This window comes from Rutidosis leptorrhynchoides, chromosome 7 (assembly GCF_046630445.1).
Source record: "Rutidosis leptorrhynchoides isolate AG116_Rl617_1_P2 chromosome 7, CSIRO_AGI_Rlap_v1, whole genome shotgun sequence".
Classification (NCBI taxonomy): Eukaryota; Viridiplantae; Streptophyta; class Magnoliopsida; order Asterales; family Asteraceae; genus Rutidosis; species Rutidosis leptorrhynchoides.
Window position 1 is genome coordinate 40,340,308 of NC_092339.1, and position 18,009 is coordinate 40,358,316.

The 18,009-nt window shown below is 30.5% G+C and overlaps 1 protein-coding gene across 16 annotated transcripts; it reads left to right on the top strand.

Annotated features, from left to right (window-relative positions):
* The first annotated feature begins 10,858 nt into the window (after positions 1-10,858).
* On the top strand, positions 10,859-16,598 carry LOC139857307 (uncharacterized). 16 transcript variants are annotated; one of them, XM_071846044.1, is made up of 6 exons: positions 10,859-11,033; positions 12,085-12,148; positions 14,364-14,724; positions 14,828-14,912; positions 15,315-15,452; positions 16,133-16,598. In XM_071846044.1, the coding sequence occupies exons 3-6, from the start codon at positions 14,693-14,695 to the stop codon at positions 16,223-16,225; spliced, it is 348 nt and encodes a 115-aa protein (XP_071702145.1). In that variant the 5' UTR covers positions 10,859-11,033; positions 12,085-12,148; positions 14,364-14,692; the 3' UTR covers positions 16,226-16,598. The 16 variants fall into 16 exon arrangements, 5 of the variants coding, with proteins under 5 accessions (XP_071702145.1, XP_071702146.1, XP_071702147.1 ...); XM_071846045.1 differs by lacking the exons at positions 10,859-11,033; positions 12,085-12,148 and adding an exon at positions 13,705-14,087 and having other exon boundaries at positions 14,364-14,462; positions 14,548-14,724; XR_011762471.1 differs by lacking the exons at positions 10,859-11,033; positions 12,085-12,148 and adding an exon at positions 13,705-14,087 and having other exon boundaries at positions 14,548-14,626.
* The last annotated feature ends 1,411 nt before the right edge of the window (positions 16,599-18,009 follow it).

The window sequence follows — 18,009 nt, forward strand, 5'->3', positions numbered from 1 at the left end:
AAACTCAATGTGGAAGTATGTTTTCCAAAATGGTCATCTAGACGTCGTTCTTTCGACTGAAATAACTACCTTTACAAAAATGACTTGTAACTTATATTTTCGACTATAAACCTATACTTTTTCTGTTTAGATTCATAAAATAGAGTTCAATATGAAACCATAGCAATTTGATTCACTCAAAACGGATTTAAAACGAAGAAGTTATGGGTGAAACAAGATTGGATATTTTTTTGATTGTTGTAGCTACGGGAAATATTGTAACAAATCTATATTAATCATATCCTAGCTAACTTATATTGTATGATACATATATTCTAATATATTATGTAATCTTGGGATACCATAGACACGTATGCAAATGTTTTGACATATCATATCGACCCATCTATATATATTATTTGGAACAACCATAGACACTCTATATGCAGTAATGTTGAAGTTAGCTTTACAGGATTGAGGTTGATTCCAAAAATATATATACTTTGAGTTGTGATCTAGCCTAAGATGAGTATACACTGGGTCGTGAATTGGGTCAAGATAATATATATCAATTTATTTCTGTACATCTAACTATGGACAACTAGTTGTAGGTTACTAACGAGGACAGCTGACTTAATAAACTTAAAACATTAAAACGTATTAAAAATGTTGTAAATATATTTTGAACATACTTTGATATATATGTACATATTTGTTATAGGTTCGTGAATCGACCAGTGACCAACTCTTACTTTCCGACGAAGTAAAAATCTGTGAAAGTGAGTTATAGTCCCACTTTTAAAATCTAATATTTTTGGGATGAGAATACATGCAGCTTTATAAATATTTTACAAAATAGACACAAGTACATGAAACTACTTTCTATGGTTGAACGATCGAAGCCGAATATGCCCCTTTTACTTGGTAACCTAAGAATTAGTAAACCAGTCTACTAATTGACGCGAATCCTAAAGATAGATCTATTGGGCCCAACAAACCCCATCCGTTGTAGCGGATACTTTAGTACTTCGATGTTATTTTATCATGTCCGATGGATGTCCCGGAATGATAGGGGATACTCTTATATGCATCTTGTTAATGTCGGTTACCAGGTGTTCACCGTATGAATGATTTTTATCTCTATGTATGGGATGTATTGAAATATGAAATCTTGTGGTTTATTATTATGATTTGATAAATATATAGGTTAAACCTATAACTCACCAACATTTTTGTTGACGTTTAAAGCATGTTTATTCTCAGGTGATTATTAAGAGCTTCCGATGTTGCATACTAAAATAAGGACAAGATTTGGAGTCCATGATTGTATGATATTGTGTAAAAACTGCATTCAAGAAACTTATTTTTGATGTAACATATTCTTATTGTAAACCATTATGTAATGGTAGTGTGTAAACGGTATATTTTAGGTTATCATTATTTGATAATCTACGTAATGCTTTTTAAACCTTTATCGATAAAATAAAGGTTATGGTTGTTTTAAAATGAATGCAGTCTTTGAAAAATGTCTCATATAGAGGTCAAAACCTCGCGACGAAATCAATTAATATGGAACGTTTATAATCAATATGAACGGGACATTTCATATTGTACTTTGATTTGAAAAGAAAAACTATTTTGAAAAAATTGTATTAATAATAAGTCTTTGCATGTCATACTATACTCCTTTCTTTGTTATATTAGCTCACTGAGCGTTGGCTCAGTCATATTCTTTTTCCTTATTTCTTATACAAGAGGTGATCAAGGGGAAGTTGTGAACGAGTGACGAGTGTAGAGTTGAAGTGAACTTATCACCTTTACTTAGAGTTTTTCAAACTTTAGTATTTTTAGTTTAATGTTGGTTAAATATGATTTTGACTATAATTTAATTTTGAATAAGATTAACACACATTGTTTTTTAAGTTTATATTTGTATCATTTATTTAAGTTTGGTAGGATAGGGCGTTACACAATCTATGCTACCGAGCATTCCCGAAAAACAATGAATTCCCTTATAAGCCACATACAATCGTAACATATCATCTTTTGTAGGATATAGCATATAATCACGCATATATAAATCAATAATACACTTTGTGAAATTAAAAAGCAATTCACGACGTGTTCGTTTTGACATTTGCAAATACTCGTCAAAGAGATCTGGTGTATCACCGTATGCCAACTAACATACAGCGGTTTGTATTTTTAAATGTGAACTAATACTAAATTAACCATGTGCATCAACTCTTTGATGAAAATACCTAAAATATTCAAGTAACGTTTGTGCCGAGTAATTGAGAATATCTCTCATAATTTAAAAAAAACGTGTGTTTCATCATAAATCTCTTTTTGAAATTATGATATGTTAGAATTGCGTGTAACATGTAAGTACCCATCCTATTAACTTTTTATTAACCAACTTTATATTTTTTACAACAAATTATACATCAATAATTTTCTTAAGTATAACCCTTAAAGTAATACTTTTAAGAATAAAACTCTTAGTAATATATTTCTCCTTTTTAATCGGCTTTAATCATTTATTGAGTTTTAAGAAATATATATAACATCATATCATTTCAAAAGAGTTCTCAACAATTAAAAAAATATTACAAGATTGTTACACAGAGTTGTATCGGTGCTGACCAACAGGTGTGGATCTTGAGCTGGCCGAAATCCGCCGCCCCATGTCCCAAGTATCAAGGCGTTGGAAGACAAAAAAATTGAGGCGTACGTTGAATGGCAACGAGGTAAGCAATTGATGTGGGTTTTGTTTTTGTCCACATGGCTAATTTTGATTGGTTTGGTTTCAAAAATATACCCGTTTATATATTCAAACATAAAAAAAAAAAATGAAACTCAAGATGGTCAATTGGTCGAAAGGTTGAAGATGAAGATAAAAGAACTTTTTGTAATGTTAGTAGAAGAAAGAGGAGTAAAAAAGAAGATGAAGATAAAAGAGAGACTTTTTGTGTGGATGAGAATTGTCTACAAGGATATGGAATATAGAGTATTTAACTTATACGAAATATGCTGTAACCTTGTGTAATTTTACTCCGTATTAAATAATAAAACATTTATAATTGAATAAAAACAATATTAATTATACACGAGAAATGAAAATAAAATGTCACATTATCATTTCAGTAACAACCTACATCAAAAACTCACATCACCACTACTCTATACAAAAACTCACACATCATATTCATTAAAAAAATAATAATAACTCACACCACCAACTCACATCTTCTACCACTATGAATGGTCTAAGGATGACAACATTGTCAATTGTCATTTGTCATGGCCATTAAATGAGACTTGTAACGAAAAATTAGTCAAATTTCTTCATGAAAGAGACTAGCAATTTCTTTATTCTGGACAGAATGGAGTTCAGATTCTTGGGCATGTGCACCTTCATAATTATCTACATATTTTTGTCCAAACATTTTCGAGTTATCCCCAAAACAATAAACCTAGAAGAACCCTTTTCATCTAGTATACGATATGAAATTAATCAAGCACCATTTAATAATTTTAAAACACGATTGAGAGTTGGTGATATCTTAGCTTTGCACTAAGAAATTAGTTGTTCCCAATAAGAAGACTTTTGAACTTGTGCATTAGCAGCATTACGCGGCTGATATTACTATACTATACAATTTAAGTTTTTAATAAATAGTATATTAATATTAATATTAATACACACGAGACCGTCTTAACAATTTTGAGGTTTTGGACGAAAATAAAAATAGACATTTATACACGTTAATTTTTTAATATATATAAAATGATAACACTAAAATTTATCAATACGAAAAAAGTTCTCAAGACAACTATATCAAAATGTTTTTTCAAATATTTGTCCTCCAACTATAATTAAATTAAACTATTATTTAAATACAACTATTTTTCTAGCATTTTTAGAAGCAAATTCGTTGATCAGCTATTTATAATCAATACTCTCCAACATATCATTCTCAATAACTATCAAAATCAGTCTATTAAGTTTTTCTTGTGACATGATAGACCGTAAATAAGACTTTAACAACTTCGGTTTTGAAAAAGCAGGTGCTACTATTGTTAAAATAGTAAAAAAATATTCGATAAGCAATTACTCCGTATTACTTATGTATTTAAAATTTTGGACTTTGGACGATTGTCCATCTTGTTTCTCGAAGACGCCTCTAGTGGAAGGGGGACCATGGCTAAATTTATCAAATGATGGGACCAAAACACACAACATAAACAATGTATCAAACTGAAATGACTTGTGATCCGCATGCGCAGTCCAACTATTAAAATTGAACCAAACCCAACCCTTTTATACCCATCTTTTCTCTTTTTTTTTACCCATCTTTTTACAACATTATAAGTTTACCCATTTAATTTATACGTAAGTAGTAACAATCAACCTTTGACACTAGTGAAATAATAATGATATATATAAAAAATCAATATTTTGAGATTTTCAAAGATGTTACGGAGTACTTTATAAGTACAACAAGGAAATTATACTTCGTACTTATTAGATTTTAAAATTTTAGTAGAATACTAATTATGATTAAATATTTAAATATGTGTAGAAAATGGGCCAGATTGTTCATTTGCTTCTGAAATGGACAAATTTTCTTTAAATGGGCCAGGCCTGGGTGAATGTGACGAGAATGCTTCTAGCTCATACGAAAAAGATTGTGTCGTGGCCTCTAATTTATCTCATACCGCGGTTGCTCGTTTTCGTGCTAAAGAAAAACAAGTCCATCCTCTGATTAAAAGTCACTTCATTAAGCATGTTTGGGGACGGAGAAATATGAAACGTAGCCGACGTAGGGATAATTTTCGATGGCACGAGAGATATTTTATCGAGAATGTGATGAAAGACTCGGAAGAGGACGATGTTTGTTGCTCATGTTGCTCCTCCTGCGCGTCATCGGATTCGGAAACATAGTTTTATTTAGATAGTCGCGATGCGTTGATTTTAGTGTCCTTGTGCTAGTGTGTTTCCATTAGTTCGAGTCTCTAGTTTTGTTCGTGTGTATAATTGTGCGGATACGTGTGGTTGTGTCATATCTAGCTACTTGCTAGTTTGTTTCGTGTACTTTTTATAATTTTAATAAAACTTACTTGTCTTTCAAAAAAAAAAAAAAAATGGGGGATATTTGTATGATATTAGTTTCTTTAGATGGGTAAATATGAAATTTGTAAGGTTGATAAGGGGATATATGATAAAATCCCTTTTTTATGCCTTATTAAAAAGAACTCGATTATTCATTTAATTAAGTTACTTTGAGTCACGGTTGAAGAAATAATAAATCAAAATCAAAATATTAACAGACAGTACTTGCATTGTTCATTAATTAAGTTAATTTGTGTCACGATATATTGAAGAAATAATAAAAGAAACTATTTCAAACAGAGTTCACTAATTAGTACATTTGGATCATTAGGTTAATTTAAGTAGTCATGTACGTGTAACGTAGTTAATTTCGGAGGTGTGAGATTTTAGAATTTCATTTTTGATACCGTCAATGTTAATAAGGAACCTATTAATTACTAATTTTTTAAGACAAAATTGCTGAAATAGTCCTTGTGGTTTGTACCAAAACGCTGGTTTAGTCCCTGTGCTTTTTTTTTATGGATTTGGTCTCGGTGGTTTGTAAAAGTTGCTGATTTAGTCCCTCTGACCGACGGCCGTCAAAAAATGCCGTTAACTCCAGTCATGTGCCAGACATGTGAGCGTATTTTCGTCAGTTTCATTCATTTATTTACAATATTGCTGAAATGGTCCATGTGGTTTGTAACAAAGTTGCTGAATTGGTCCCTGTGGTTTTCAAATTGAGCAGGTCGTCACTTTCATAAGAACACAAAATCAAAATCTGGATTCATAGTAAATTGAGCTCGAAAATCAATTGAAACCTCATCTATATGCAACGACTAACATGTGTTGTGAAGCAACTTCCATCAAAACACCATGAAATTCCTGAATTCGATCAAGAACAGCTCGTATCCTTCTTTATGAACTTCAAAATTAAAAAACAAGATCTGATGTTGTTTAGCATATTAATCCTTCACAAAAGTGGTTGCAAATGTATCCACAAACACTCGACAATCATCATCCAGACTTGAGTCATAACAGAAATTACGAATTTGAAGGATGAAGATTCGATTGACTTTTTATACGAATCTTTGACTCCAAAATTCAAACTCGATACATTAAATTGAGATCTGAGATTGTTCATACACCTTCATGAGATGAAAATAAACAACTCTGCACTTTTACTTTTCTCGATTTCATTCTGAAACGATCCGGAGCTCAAGTCACCATGACTTTCTGAAGAACGACGAACTCGATATCAATTTGCTCAAATATGTTGTTGTAGAACTGAAGTTGTGATCGATGAGGTTTAGAAATTGTATTAGAATCATGTTGTGACAATCAATTAATGTTAACACTCAATATATGAAGATTTGGATTTTATGTGCTATGAACATTCATACGATTACTATAGGAGGTAGCTTGAATCTGATTAAGTGACTTTTGTGAATTATGTAAACTGAATCTGAGATTGAATAAACTGAAATGAATGAATGATCTCAGACAGTGTTGATGTAAGGAAGATAGAAATTTTGGGGATAAAGATTTCAGCAATTTTGTTACAAATCACAGGAACCAATTCAGCAACTTTGTTACAAATCACAGGGACCATTTCAGCAATATTGTAAATAAATGAAAGAAACTGACGAAAATACCCTCACATGTCTGACACATGACTGGAGTTAACGGCATTTTTTGACGGCCGTCGATCAGAGGGACTAAATCAGCACCTTTTACAAACCACCGGGACCAAATTCATCAAAAAAAAAGCATAGGGACGAAACTAGCATTTTAGTACAAACCACAGAGACTATTTCAGCAATTTTGTCAATTTTTTAAAGAATGATAAACGCGATCTTAAGAGCTACATTTAAACATTTATTACATTATTAAATTTTCATATTATAACGTACATTCTATAACTGAATTTAAGGGTCAATTTAAGGGTCAATTAACTTTACAATTAGTGCTTAATCATATCTATGATTATCATTTTCATTAATATCTATTAAATTAAATAAAATCTAGTGTTATCGAATACACCATCTAGTGGACTGCTAGGTGAGTTTAATTCAACTCTCATGTGAATATTAGGGATGGCAATGGCCACCCGATCCAGTGGATATCCACCCGAACCACCCGTTTCGTAATGGATATGGATGAACCTAGATGGATATGGATACAGATATGGATGAACCTAAATGGATATGGATATGGACATGGATGAAAATTTTCATCCATGGATATATCCATTTACACCCGAAATAGATATACACATACATACATATAGACATATGCTTACATATTTACTATTATAAATGCACTTACTGCTAGATTTTCATTTTGTTTTCAACCTTATAATGAAATAACTATGATATATTATAATAAAACACGTACATCTAACAAAATAAACATACAAATTACATATTTAATTTTTTATAATCTATGTATAATAGTAAATTCAACAATTTTGTTATATTTTCGACAAAGATTACACATTCTTGTTGATAGATTTTAATTATATCATGTTTATATTTATTTTTATTATAATACATTTTTGTTTTTATCGTATATTAGAAAATACTATAACTTTTTTTAAATATCCAACGGAATCCATTAACCCGCTTAATCCAATGGATATGGATGGATGAACTGAAATTAAATGAATATGGATATGGATATGGATGAACAAAAACTAAATGGATATGGATATGGATACGGCATCACTCGATCCATATATGATCCATTGTCATCTCTACATGTGATGGACCTAAGATATTTGGCGTGGGTGACGTGATAATAAAGATAGACAAAATTAAACGACTAAAAATTACCATTAATATTATTATTAGTTGAGTAACGATTCTAACTTTTTCACTAAGTAAAAATAAGTCGTAAATTTGAATTCATGGAGCATCAAAAAACCATTCGTTGTATCGGAGGTTCACTATGTGCGACCCGGAGAGTTTGCAAAACAGGTTCTCTCATTGTGATTAGTTTGCTGGTAAACCGATTGGGAAATTCAAGTTGGAAAGGGGGAAAAACCATTAACCAAGCGAAACATCAAATTTAAGGAGATCCCGACTTGTGAACTTTATACAATTAGAGTTGATGTTTAATTAATTGCGGACGGAGAAGCTCATTTTGAACATCATGAGATATTAGTTCAACATGTATGAGAGTTATTGGTCTAGCGGTATCGAGTAAACTCATCTAACTAAGAGGTTGCTGGTTTAGTCTACGAGATGACATATTTATATATATTTGTGTAAAATTTGTGTTGGGTTTGTTTTTAAAAATGATTAGTTACGAAAAAAAAATTGGGGCAATTTGAAATGAAATGGGTCCAACAGATCTTTAAAGCTTTTAGCCCATATAAGTAGCATAAACCAAACACGGAAAGAATAATTGCAAATGTTTTGTGCCATCTACAACTACAATTTGATATAGCAAACAATAATATAATATGATAATTAATAACTTAATAACAATGTAATATTATAAAGTGATTATTAACTTGTTATGTATAAATTACTTCGTAGTTTTTGTATGATAATGATATGATTACATAATTTAAATAATAATAATAATAATAATAATAATAATAATAATAATAATAATAATAAAAAAAATAATAATAATAATAATAATAATAATAGTAATAGTAATATATAATTATAATTATATTATACTTAATAATAATAAGAGTAAATAGTAAACAATAATAGTAGTAATAATATTAATAATAATACTATGTATACTTAATACTATTGATATTGCAAAATATATATATATATATATATATATATATATATATATATATATATATATATATATATATATATATATATATATATATATATATATATATATATATATATATGTGTGTGTGTGTGTGTGTGTGTGTGTGTGTGTGTGTGTGTGTGTGTGTAGTGGCAGGTTCAAATGAGAACTACAAAAAGGGCGAGAAATGCGAGAACTTTTTAATTTCGTAGTTTTTATGCGTTTAAATTCAATAAATTACATGCAAATGTTAATTAATGCTCATATCACTAACAAACATATGTTCATTACCACTAATTACATGTTAAATTTGTTAATTATATGAAGTGTTCACATGTTACACAAACAAGTATGCACATGTGAACGCGAAACTATATATTCGATTATATAGTTAAATTATAAGTTTTTTAAACAATATTTTGTTCATTCTTACTATCCATCAACATTTACGGGTGATTCAATCTACTCACATGTGAAAATGTTTGTAAATTAGCAGTTCTCACAGTTCTCGGCCTTTTTTGTGGTTCTCGTTTGAACTTTTGACTATATATATATAAATATATATATATATATATATATATATATATATATATATATATATATATATTGAAGAGATATAGAGGGGGATTTTGATCAGAGAGAATTCACATATTGAATGCAAATTCACCTATTATATGCACATATTCTTCAATCTATGATCACATACTGAAAAAAATAATTAAAATTAAAATCTTTTTTTTTTATAAAAAAAGTTGGGTCTACCACGTGTAAGTCTGTGTAGCACAAACTGAGTCACGTGTCAATCTTTGTGGGACACACTGAACCACGCGTCAGTCTGTACCTACGTGTCAGTTAGTCTGCACTTACATGACAGTCAGTCTGACATACGTGGCATTCAGTCTGTGCCTGCATGGCAGTGCCACATGGATTCTTTAATACAAAATAAAATTATATTTTTCTCAATATATGATCAAGGCATGAAATATATGTGCATACGGTAGATGCATGTGCATTCAATCCGTGAGGTCTTTGAGTTCTCTCCCACCTTATGCATCCTCACCATAAATATATATATATATATATATATATATATATATATATATATATATATATGGTGAGGATGCATAAGGTGGGAGAGAACTCAAAGACCTCACGGATTGAATGCACATGCATCTATATATATATATATATATATATATATATATATATATATATATATATATATATATATATGGGTAGGATCAAGAGGGAAGTAACCAATCGGGGAGAAGCGGGGGGAAGCAAAAACTTTTTTTTCCTTCGTTTTTTGAAAAAACTTTGTTCACGAACATTATAGATGAGATGAAAATATGAACATTTAGTAGAGACACTTTGTGATAAATGTTTTTATTTTGGCGGAAAAACGCTCGAAGAAGTAATATATAACAATTATCGTGTTTTTCGAGCGTATGTTGAGGTTTTAGCTATTGGGGTTTAAATATTAGGGTTTATAGGGTTTAGATATTAGGGTTTAGAAATTTAGGGTTTAGGGTTTAGATTTAGGGTTTAGATTTAGGATTTAGATTGAGTTTTTAATACGAACGGTTTAGAGTTTAGGGTTTAGGGTTTAGGGTCTATGGAATAAACCCAAAACATCAAACCCTAAACCCTAAACTCTAAATCGGGCTAAATTTTACTTCACAAAACATGAAAAAAACGTTCATATTCTTCACGAACAATATTATCTTGAATGTTATTTTTGTCGATCGTTTTCTCGCCTAAATAATAACATTCATCACGAAGTGTCTCTTTTAAATGTTCATATTTTCGTGTGATCTTGATGCCGGAAAAAAATATTCCAAAAAAATGAAAAAAAAAAAAAATTTGCTTCCCCCGCTTCCACCCGATTGGTTACTTCCCCATTGATGCTAACCCTATATATATATATATATATATATATATATATATAGAATTACACGACTGGAAAAAAAAATGGAAAATTGGCTTCTTTTGTTTGCACAAATTAGGGTTCCCAAATATCATACCTCATTCTCTCTTTGAAACAATTCTTTTTCTTATCATTATCGCGATTCTTCATCGTCATTACTAATGAAAAAAGGTGGTCGCTCAAATCGGTGAATCGGTAAATGAACAAATCGGCGACTATCGCACCAATCGCCACTGCGAAGTATGTAAGGTAATTTCACAAAATTACTCGCGTTGTTTTGCTATTGTTTCACACAAAATATTTTGAGGAACAGGTTACATATAACATGGACAAGAAAAGTAATGAATATAAATGCGTTTTAGTGGAATTATATTAAACAAGTATCATAAGTTTTTAAAATATTTACTACATACTGTCAGAATCAATCGTTTCCATAAATTCATGATGTCCTGAATAAAATGTCTGTCTCAATTTTTCTTATTAGTGACTGAGTTAAAATACACCTGTATATGGAAATGGTTCTGGATCTCCAGTGTAGTCCTTAAAGGAATGTTAATTCGTTCTTTTACTTTCGTCATGTGCCTTCTTTTTATTATTACATTGTTTGCAGCATATGAGCCGTCTATATATTAAGGCCCTCAATTATTGAATTATTTTGCGCTTTATCGACTTTGTTTTTCCAATTTAATTTTTTTAATTCGAAAATATGTTAAAACATAGTTGTTTATCGAGCAGCTGGAAGTTATCTTCAAGGGAATGAAGATTGTATAAGGTCTAAGGTCCGAAATTTTTCAAACTTCAACTTTCAATTCAACTTAAAGCTAACTGAAATGTATATTAGGTAGTTTAGTAAGAAGTCGAGTGTTTTCGGAGGCTTGATTTCTTGAATTTTTTGCTTCCAGTCATGACGAACTTACTATAAGAAGTCGTGATCAGTCGGTATCAGATTATGGTGAGTAATGACAAGATGAAATGAAGTATATTATAGATGACAATTTTGACTCAATTACCTCTCTACGGTCCGTTTGGGTTTTTAGGTCTGTTACCTATGGGAAAATAAGGAAGCCCTAGTAATTCTTTGAATGGTCTGTCAAATACAACTTTTGAGCAGGTTGTTTCATACTTAGAACTCCAATTGATTTGAATTTTTCCTGTGAACATATTCTATATTTGGGTTTTGTGTGTACAATTTTTTTTTCTTATTGAACTTTTCTATTCCAGCCTGGTCATTATGACATGATCTACATGATCTCATGATATAAATTCATTTAATGTAGTGGCTCGTGTGTGTGGTGTGCAGTGAGCAAGGGATCTTCTATACGTATATTGGCTTGAAGATCAAATAAGTTGATGATTGAACATAGGTATATAACAAACTTACTGAATGAGTTGTCTACATTCAATGATCACTATAAAGATGATGTGAGTTCTCTACCCATACATAGATATAAACTACTATATATTGAAAAGGACTTAAATTTTAATGGGTTTATTAAAAAGGTCCATATGTTAGCATGACTATCACTAGAACAAAAGCTGTAATAAGTGTTTAATTCGATACTTAAAATTTGATAGTATTAATTAAGCCTATTTTTGATGTATATGGTTTAATTATGGGTCTGTATAGAAATTTTGATGACATTGCATATGGAGAGATTGGCTGGTGAAGTTCGATACTTGAGTTGTGTGTGATGTTTATTGCACGGTTATCTTATCACCCGTGCAACGCACAGGCTTTACTCACCGTGCAAGACACAAATTTTAAAATATGTCAACACACGGGTTCTTAAATTATTCTTACACTTTTTCTATTTCTTTAGTATCGCTATTTACATACCAATATGAACTGCAAATTACAAATTATTCACAGATTATTACACAGTCGTGCAATGCACGGACTAAAAAATCTAGTGTATATATATATATATATATATATATATATATATATATATATATATATATATATATATATAGTAACCAATCGGGGGAAGCGGGGGGAAGCAATTTTTTTTTTTCGTTTTTTGAAAAAAGTTTATTCACGAACATTATAGATTGGATGAAAATATGAACATTTAATAAAGACACTTTATGATAAATGTTTTTATTTTGGCGAGAAAACGCTCGAAGAAGTAATATATAACAATTATCGTGTTTTTCGAGCGTAAATTGAGGTTTTAGATCTTAGGGTTTAGATATTAGAGTTTATAGGGTTTAGATATTAGGGTTTAGAAATTTAGGGTTTAGGGTTTAGATTTAGGATTTAGATTGAGTTTTTTACACGAACGGTTTAAAGTTTAGGGTTTGGTGTTTTGGGTTTATAGAATAAACCCAAAACACCAAACCCTAAACCCTAAACCCTAAACTCTAAATCGGGCAAAATTTTACTTCACAAAACATGAAAAAAAAACGTTCACATTCTTCACGAACAATTTTATCTTGAAGGTTATTTTTGTCGATCGTTTTCCCGCCTAAATAATAACATTCACCACGAAGTGTCTTTTCTAAATGTTCATATTTCGTGTGATCTTGATGCCAGAAAAAAAATTCCAAAAAAAACGAAAAAAAAAATTGCTTCCCCCGCTTTACCCCGATTGGTTACTTCTCCATTGATCCTGCCCATATATATATATATATATATATATATATATATATATATATATATATATATATATATATATATATATATATATATATATATATATATATATATATATATATATATATATATATATATATAAAACTAAATGACTAACTAGAAAAGCACATGTGTCATCCTTCTCATATTAACAACTAAGCAAAAAAATCTCTACTGTCAAATTAAAATTAATTCTAACACTTCTAGAGTTTATTTAAATTTAAATAATTTTTTATAATAATAATACATATCTATATCTATATCTATATCTATATTATATATAATAACAAAGTCCTTTTTTCCTAATCATTTCCTAATCATTTTCAAAAAAATTCAAATGGACAAGAAATGACCATTAGATCAAAAACCAACTTTCAAAATCAACCATTGGATCAAGTGATCACTCAACATTTGTCTCTCTCCTACATTCCAATTGTTTATCCTCTCAACCTTATCACAAAGTAAACCCTTCTGTCTATCAAATCTTATAATCACCGGTGACTGCAAACGGGGATCAATAATCTGAGATGCGGTCTTGAAAAAAAGCCAAAATACAAATGGAGATCGATGATTTGAGATGGATCGACTATCAAATCATTCCACCAAAAGCAATTAGGGTTCGCAAAAGATGTTCACGTATTGAGATGAATTCAATCAAATGCAATCAGGTTCGCAAAATCAAAGGGTTATTTAGGTTTCTTAATTTAATTTATTTGATGACTTTCTAAATAAGTGTATGTTATAGTTATAGTAAAACTAATAACAATCTCATAGTTTGTTTTTTCAGGGATCATAATCTCAATAATTTAGAATTAAGCGAATTCTTGATGCATCTTCACTCTGTGCATTTTGTTTGATCAATGCAATTAGAAATAAGCGAATTCTTTGGCTGAGTATCTCATAAATGTCATTTGGTTGTATGTGTGTGTTTTTTTTATAACTAGAATAACATAATGTTAAATTCGTTTGAGGAGCGAATTAGAATTGGCAAGGAACTACTTGAATCAAGACGTATGGAGGAAGAAAATTAGAGAAAACGATAGGTCCACTTTATATCTCCGTGTCTGAAAACTAATTTATCATACATCTATAACATGATCCTTTTTCCTTTTTTTTCTTATCTTGCAGTATTATAGCGTTGTGCAAAGCAAAGAAATAGGAGAAAAGAGCTAGAGAAAAAAATCGACATAAGTTGGAAGAAGATAAGGTCTTCAAAGTCCTTTTTCATTATACAAATGCTTATTATAAATATCTAACGACAATAACGACGACGATGATGATTCTGATGGCTAAAATCTATTTGGGGTATCTAATGCATATTATGAATTAACCTTAAAAAAGAAATAGTAGTACAAGCCAAGTATCTTATGATTTACTTGTGCGAAACTAATTATATTTTGTGTTATAGGCGGAAAGGAGGCGGAAACTTGGATTACCTGCAGAGGATCCTTCCGCCCCAAAAACCTCCTGCACATGTTGTGGAGGAAAAGAAGGTATTGTATGTTTGACCTGATTACAAAAATATTCAAACTCTGTTAATAAGAGATTTGCAATTGCTGATGTTGATTTGCGTTTTTATTTACAGCAGGTAATATATGTACAATCTAAACATTCTATGGGTTTATTGTAAACATTATTGCTTGAAACGAGTAGCTGTGAGGACTAGGTTAAAACACTCCTTTTGGCTGTTTATGGTCAAAAGTTGATAAAATACTAATGTAACGGTAGCTTTAGATATTAGGTACCAACTATAAAGGAGATACATATTTTGCTGATAATTGGTGATACATTCAAATAAGATCTATAGCATTTTTTTCCTAACATTCATATTATTTATTTATGATTATAAGTTTATTGTCGTTTTTCGCTCTTTACTGAATGATGTTTTTTATTAGATCTTTAGCATTTTTGAAGCTATCAGCATTGGATGTAAACAGATGAATCTTAAGTGCCGTCAATATGTCTACAGGTTGTTGACAATGTCAATTCTCACACCCCATAATCGTCCGGTAATGTACGTTGATACATGGCAGGTAATCAACTAAATTCATTATCTTACAAGTGTTTTAATTGTAGGGACTATATATTTGTTCACTGTTAAAAACGTTTATGATATGACTTTTTTAATCAGTAGCATTATGCTATAACTTTTAGGGATTTTTGAATCTCATGTAACCTTCGTCAAAGCCAACCAAAAACGATGTTTACAAAGAAGTCTTGCTATATTTGTAGATTTACTTCACGAGTTACCACCACACACAATTCCATTTGTTTAGCTCATAGGTACTTTTCAATCTCATTTAAAACTTATTGATAGTGTTTAACTTATTAAAAAAATCATGTTTGGTCACTAATGCATAATTCATAATGCATAATTCATAATTCTAATATTAACATAGCTATGAACGGTTTAACAACTAAATCATGCTAATGCATAATTCAGCTTTGTTTTGTCAATTAAGAATTTAACCATTCTTGTAATATTATAAAAGTTTTTGCAATTATACTGCATAAGCTATAAGGAAAAAAGGTAAAATAGTTTATGGGTCAATCTGACCCATATCATTGTGTCCAAACCAAAAAATGATCTTATATAACTTGAACTCACTTTGACCTCTGACTTAATTTGCCTATTGTGTTATACTTTTTTTGGATGTTTGACTGATTAATTTAACATAAATGTCAAGTTAAACATTCATTGATCTTAATGCAGGATTCCAAGGACCATTGGTGTATTCATTCCAATGAAGGCAACGTTCTTTATTACGTACATAATGATTCACGGGTGGGCAGGAGTTGTTGCTGAGATTCTTCGATTGAAGCCGTTGGTCACTTGGTCATCTTCCATTTCAAGAATACGTTCATTGTGAAACAGAACGTGACAGAGAAAAGGCGGATGGACCTCGGGAGCGTAGATTCCTAGATACTCTCCCTTCTCACCACTTATACTTCCTAATGGGCGTTGTGTATGTTGTTGTTACTCCAATCATTCTTCATCTCATTCTTGCGTTTTTTGCTTTTGCATACTTCGTCTACAGCTACAAGGTACATTTGGCATTTGCATACTTCGTTTTAAAACATATTCATCACTATTTTCTAATTGAATTACCGTTGATCCTCTGTAATATTCTTGAATTATGTCAATGAATTCAGAGAGTATTATTTGTTCATCCGCTTTTTATGAATTTTTGTTAACGTTTGACCCTCAGTTAGATACTCTTAACAGGTGTCAATATGGGTATTGTATAATACCCATATACAATACCCATATTGACACCTTACACAACAGGCATGGATCTAGAGTAGCTAGGTAAAACTTTTGAAGTGATGTTGAGCCATTGAAGTTATATTGAACCTTAGAAAGTCCAAACCACTTCTATAAGCTAACAAGACTTTGCATGTATCACATAATGTAGCAGATTATATTACATACATATATTGACAGTAACTTAACTACAACATTTTTGACATTTCAAGCGATATAATCATGTACAAGATTTTATTTTATGCTAATGTTATTATAGTCTGTCTTGGGGTCAATTGCAGATACTCGAGAAGGTGAAATTTTAGCACGGGTCTATTAATCATTTTCATTTAGGGTTGAAGTCCAACTGATTGTTACATAGACCAATTTGAAGATAAATTATCAGACGTTGTAATTGGGGATTATGGTTACTCAGCATACACAATAGACAATGCAAATGAGGATAAAAAATACTCGACTGTGTGGGAGGAAAATTGGCGTTAAAGTTTAATCATGAGCATGAAAATAGCTACCTACACGCAACGTCTAACAAAAAGGTTCTCATTTATTTCATCTTATGTTAGTACACACATTGAATTGAATTACTAACTTTATATTTACAAGACCACGGGGTAAAGGAGGTTGATCCAATGGCTGATGATGTGTGGTGTCACGTCCCCAAATAGGGCATGGGTATTTGTGATTAATTATATCAAATCACAATTGTATAAACGAGAACGACTCTATATGAGACGTTTTATTGAGTTTTGCAGCGGAAGATAAATAGATTACATTGTATTTAGAGCATTAAATGTTTTTAAATGAATTGGTAAGCAATGCATGAAGACTCCAGCATGGCAAGAAATCATCATCAAAACAGCAGATATACAGCGGAAGCAATATTTAAGTACCTGAGAATAAACATGCTTAAAAAGTCAACACTGTAGTGACCCGAACTTTTCCATGTTTATATATATATTAAATGAAATTGTTATTTACATGATTAAGTGTTTCCAACATGTTAAGCAATCAAACTTGTTAAGACCTGATTAATTGAAATAGGTTTCATATAGACAATTGACTACCCAAGTTGACCGGTGATTCACGAACGTTAAAACTTGTAAAAACTATACGATGACATATATATGGTTATATATATAGTTAACATGATTTTATTATAAGTATGTATCTCATTAGGTATTTTAACAATGAGTTATATACATAAAAAATGAGACTATTAATTTAAGAAACTCGAAAACGATATATATAACGATTATCGTTATAACAACGTCTTACTAGGTACATATGAATCATATTAAGATATTGATACACTTGGTTAATTATGT

Coding starts and splice junctions, on each gene's coding strand:
- LOC139857307 (XM_071846044.1), top strand. CDS start 14,693: ATGATGATTCTGATGGCTAAAATCTATTTGGG. Junction 14,725..14,827: donor ATGGCTAAAATCTATTTGGG/GTATCTAATGCA, acceptor TTTGTGTTATAG/GCGGAAAGGAGGCGGAAACT. Junction 14,913..15,314: donor ATGTTGTGGAGGAAAAGAAG/GTATTGTATGTT, acceptor GTTTTTTATTAG/ATCTTTAGCATTTTTGAAGC.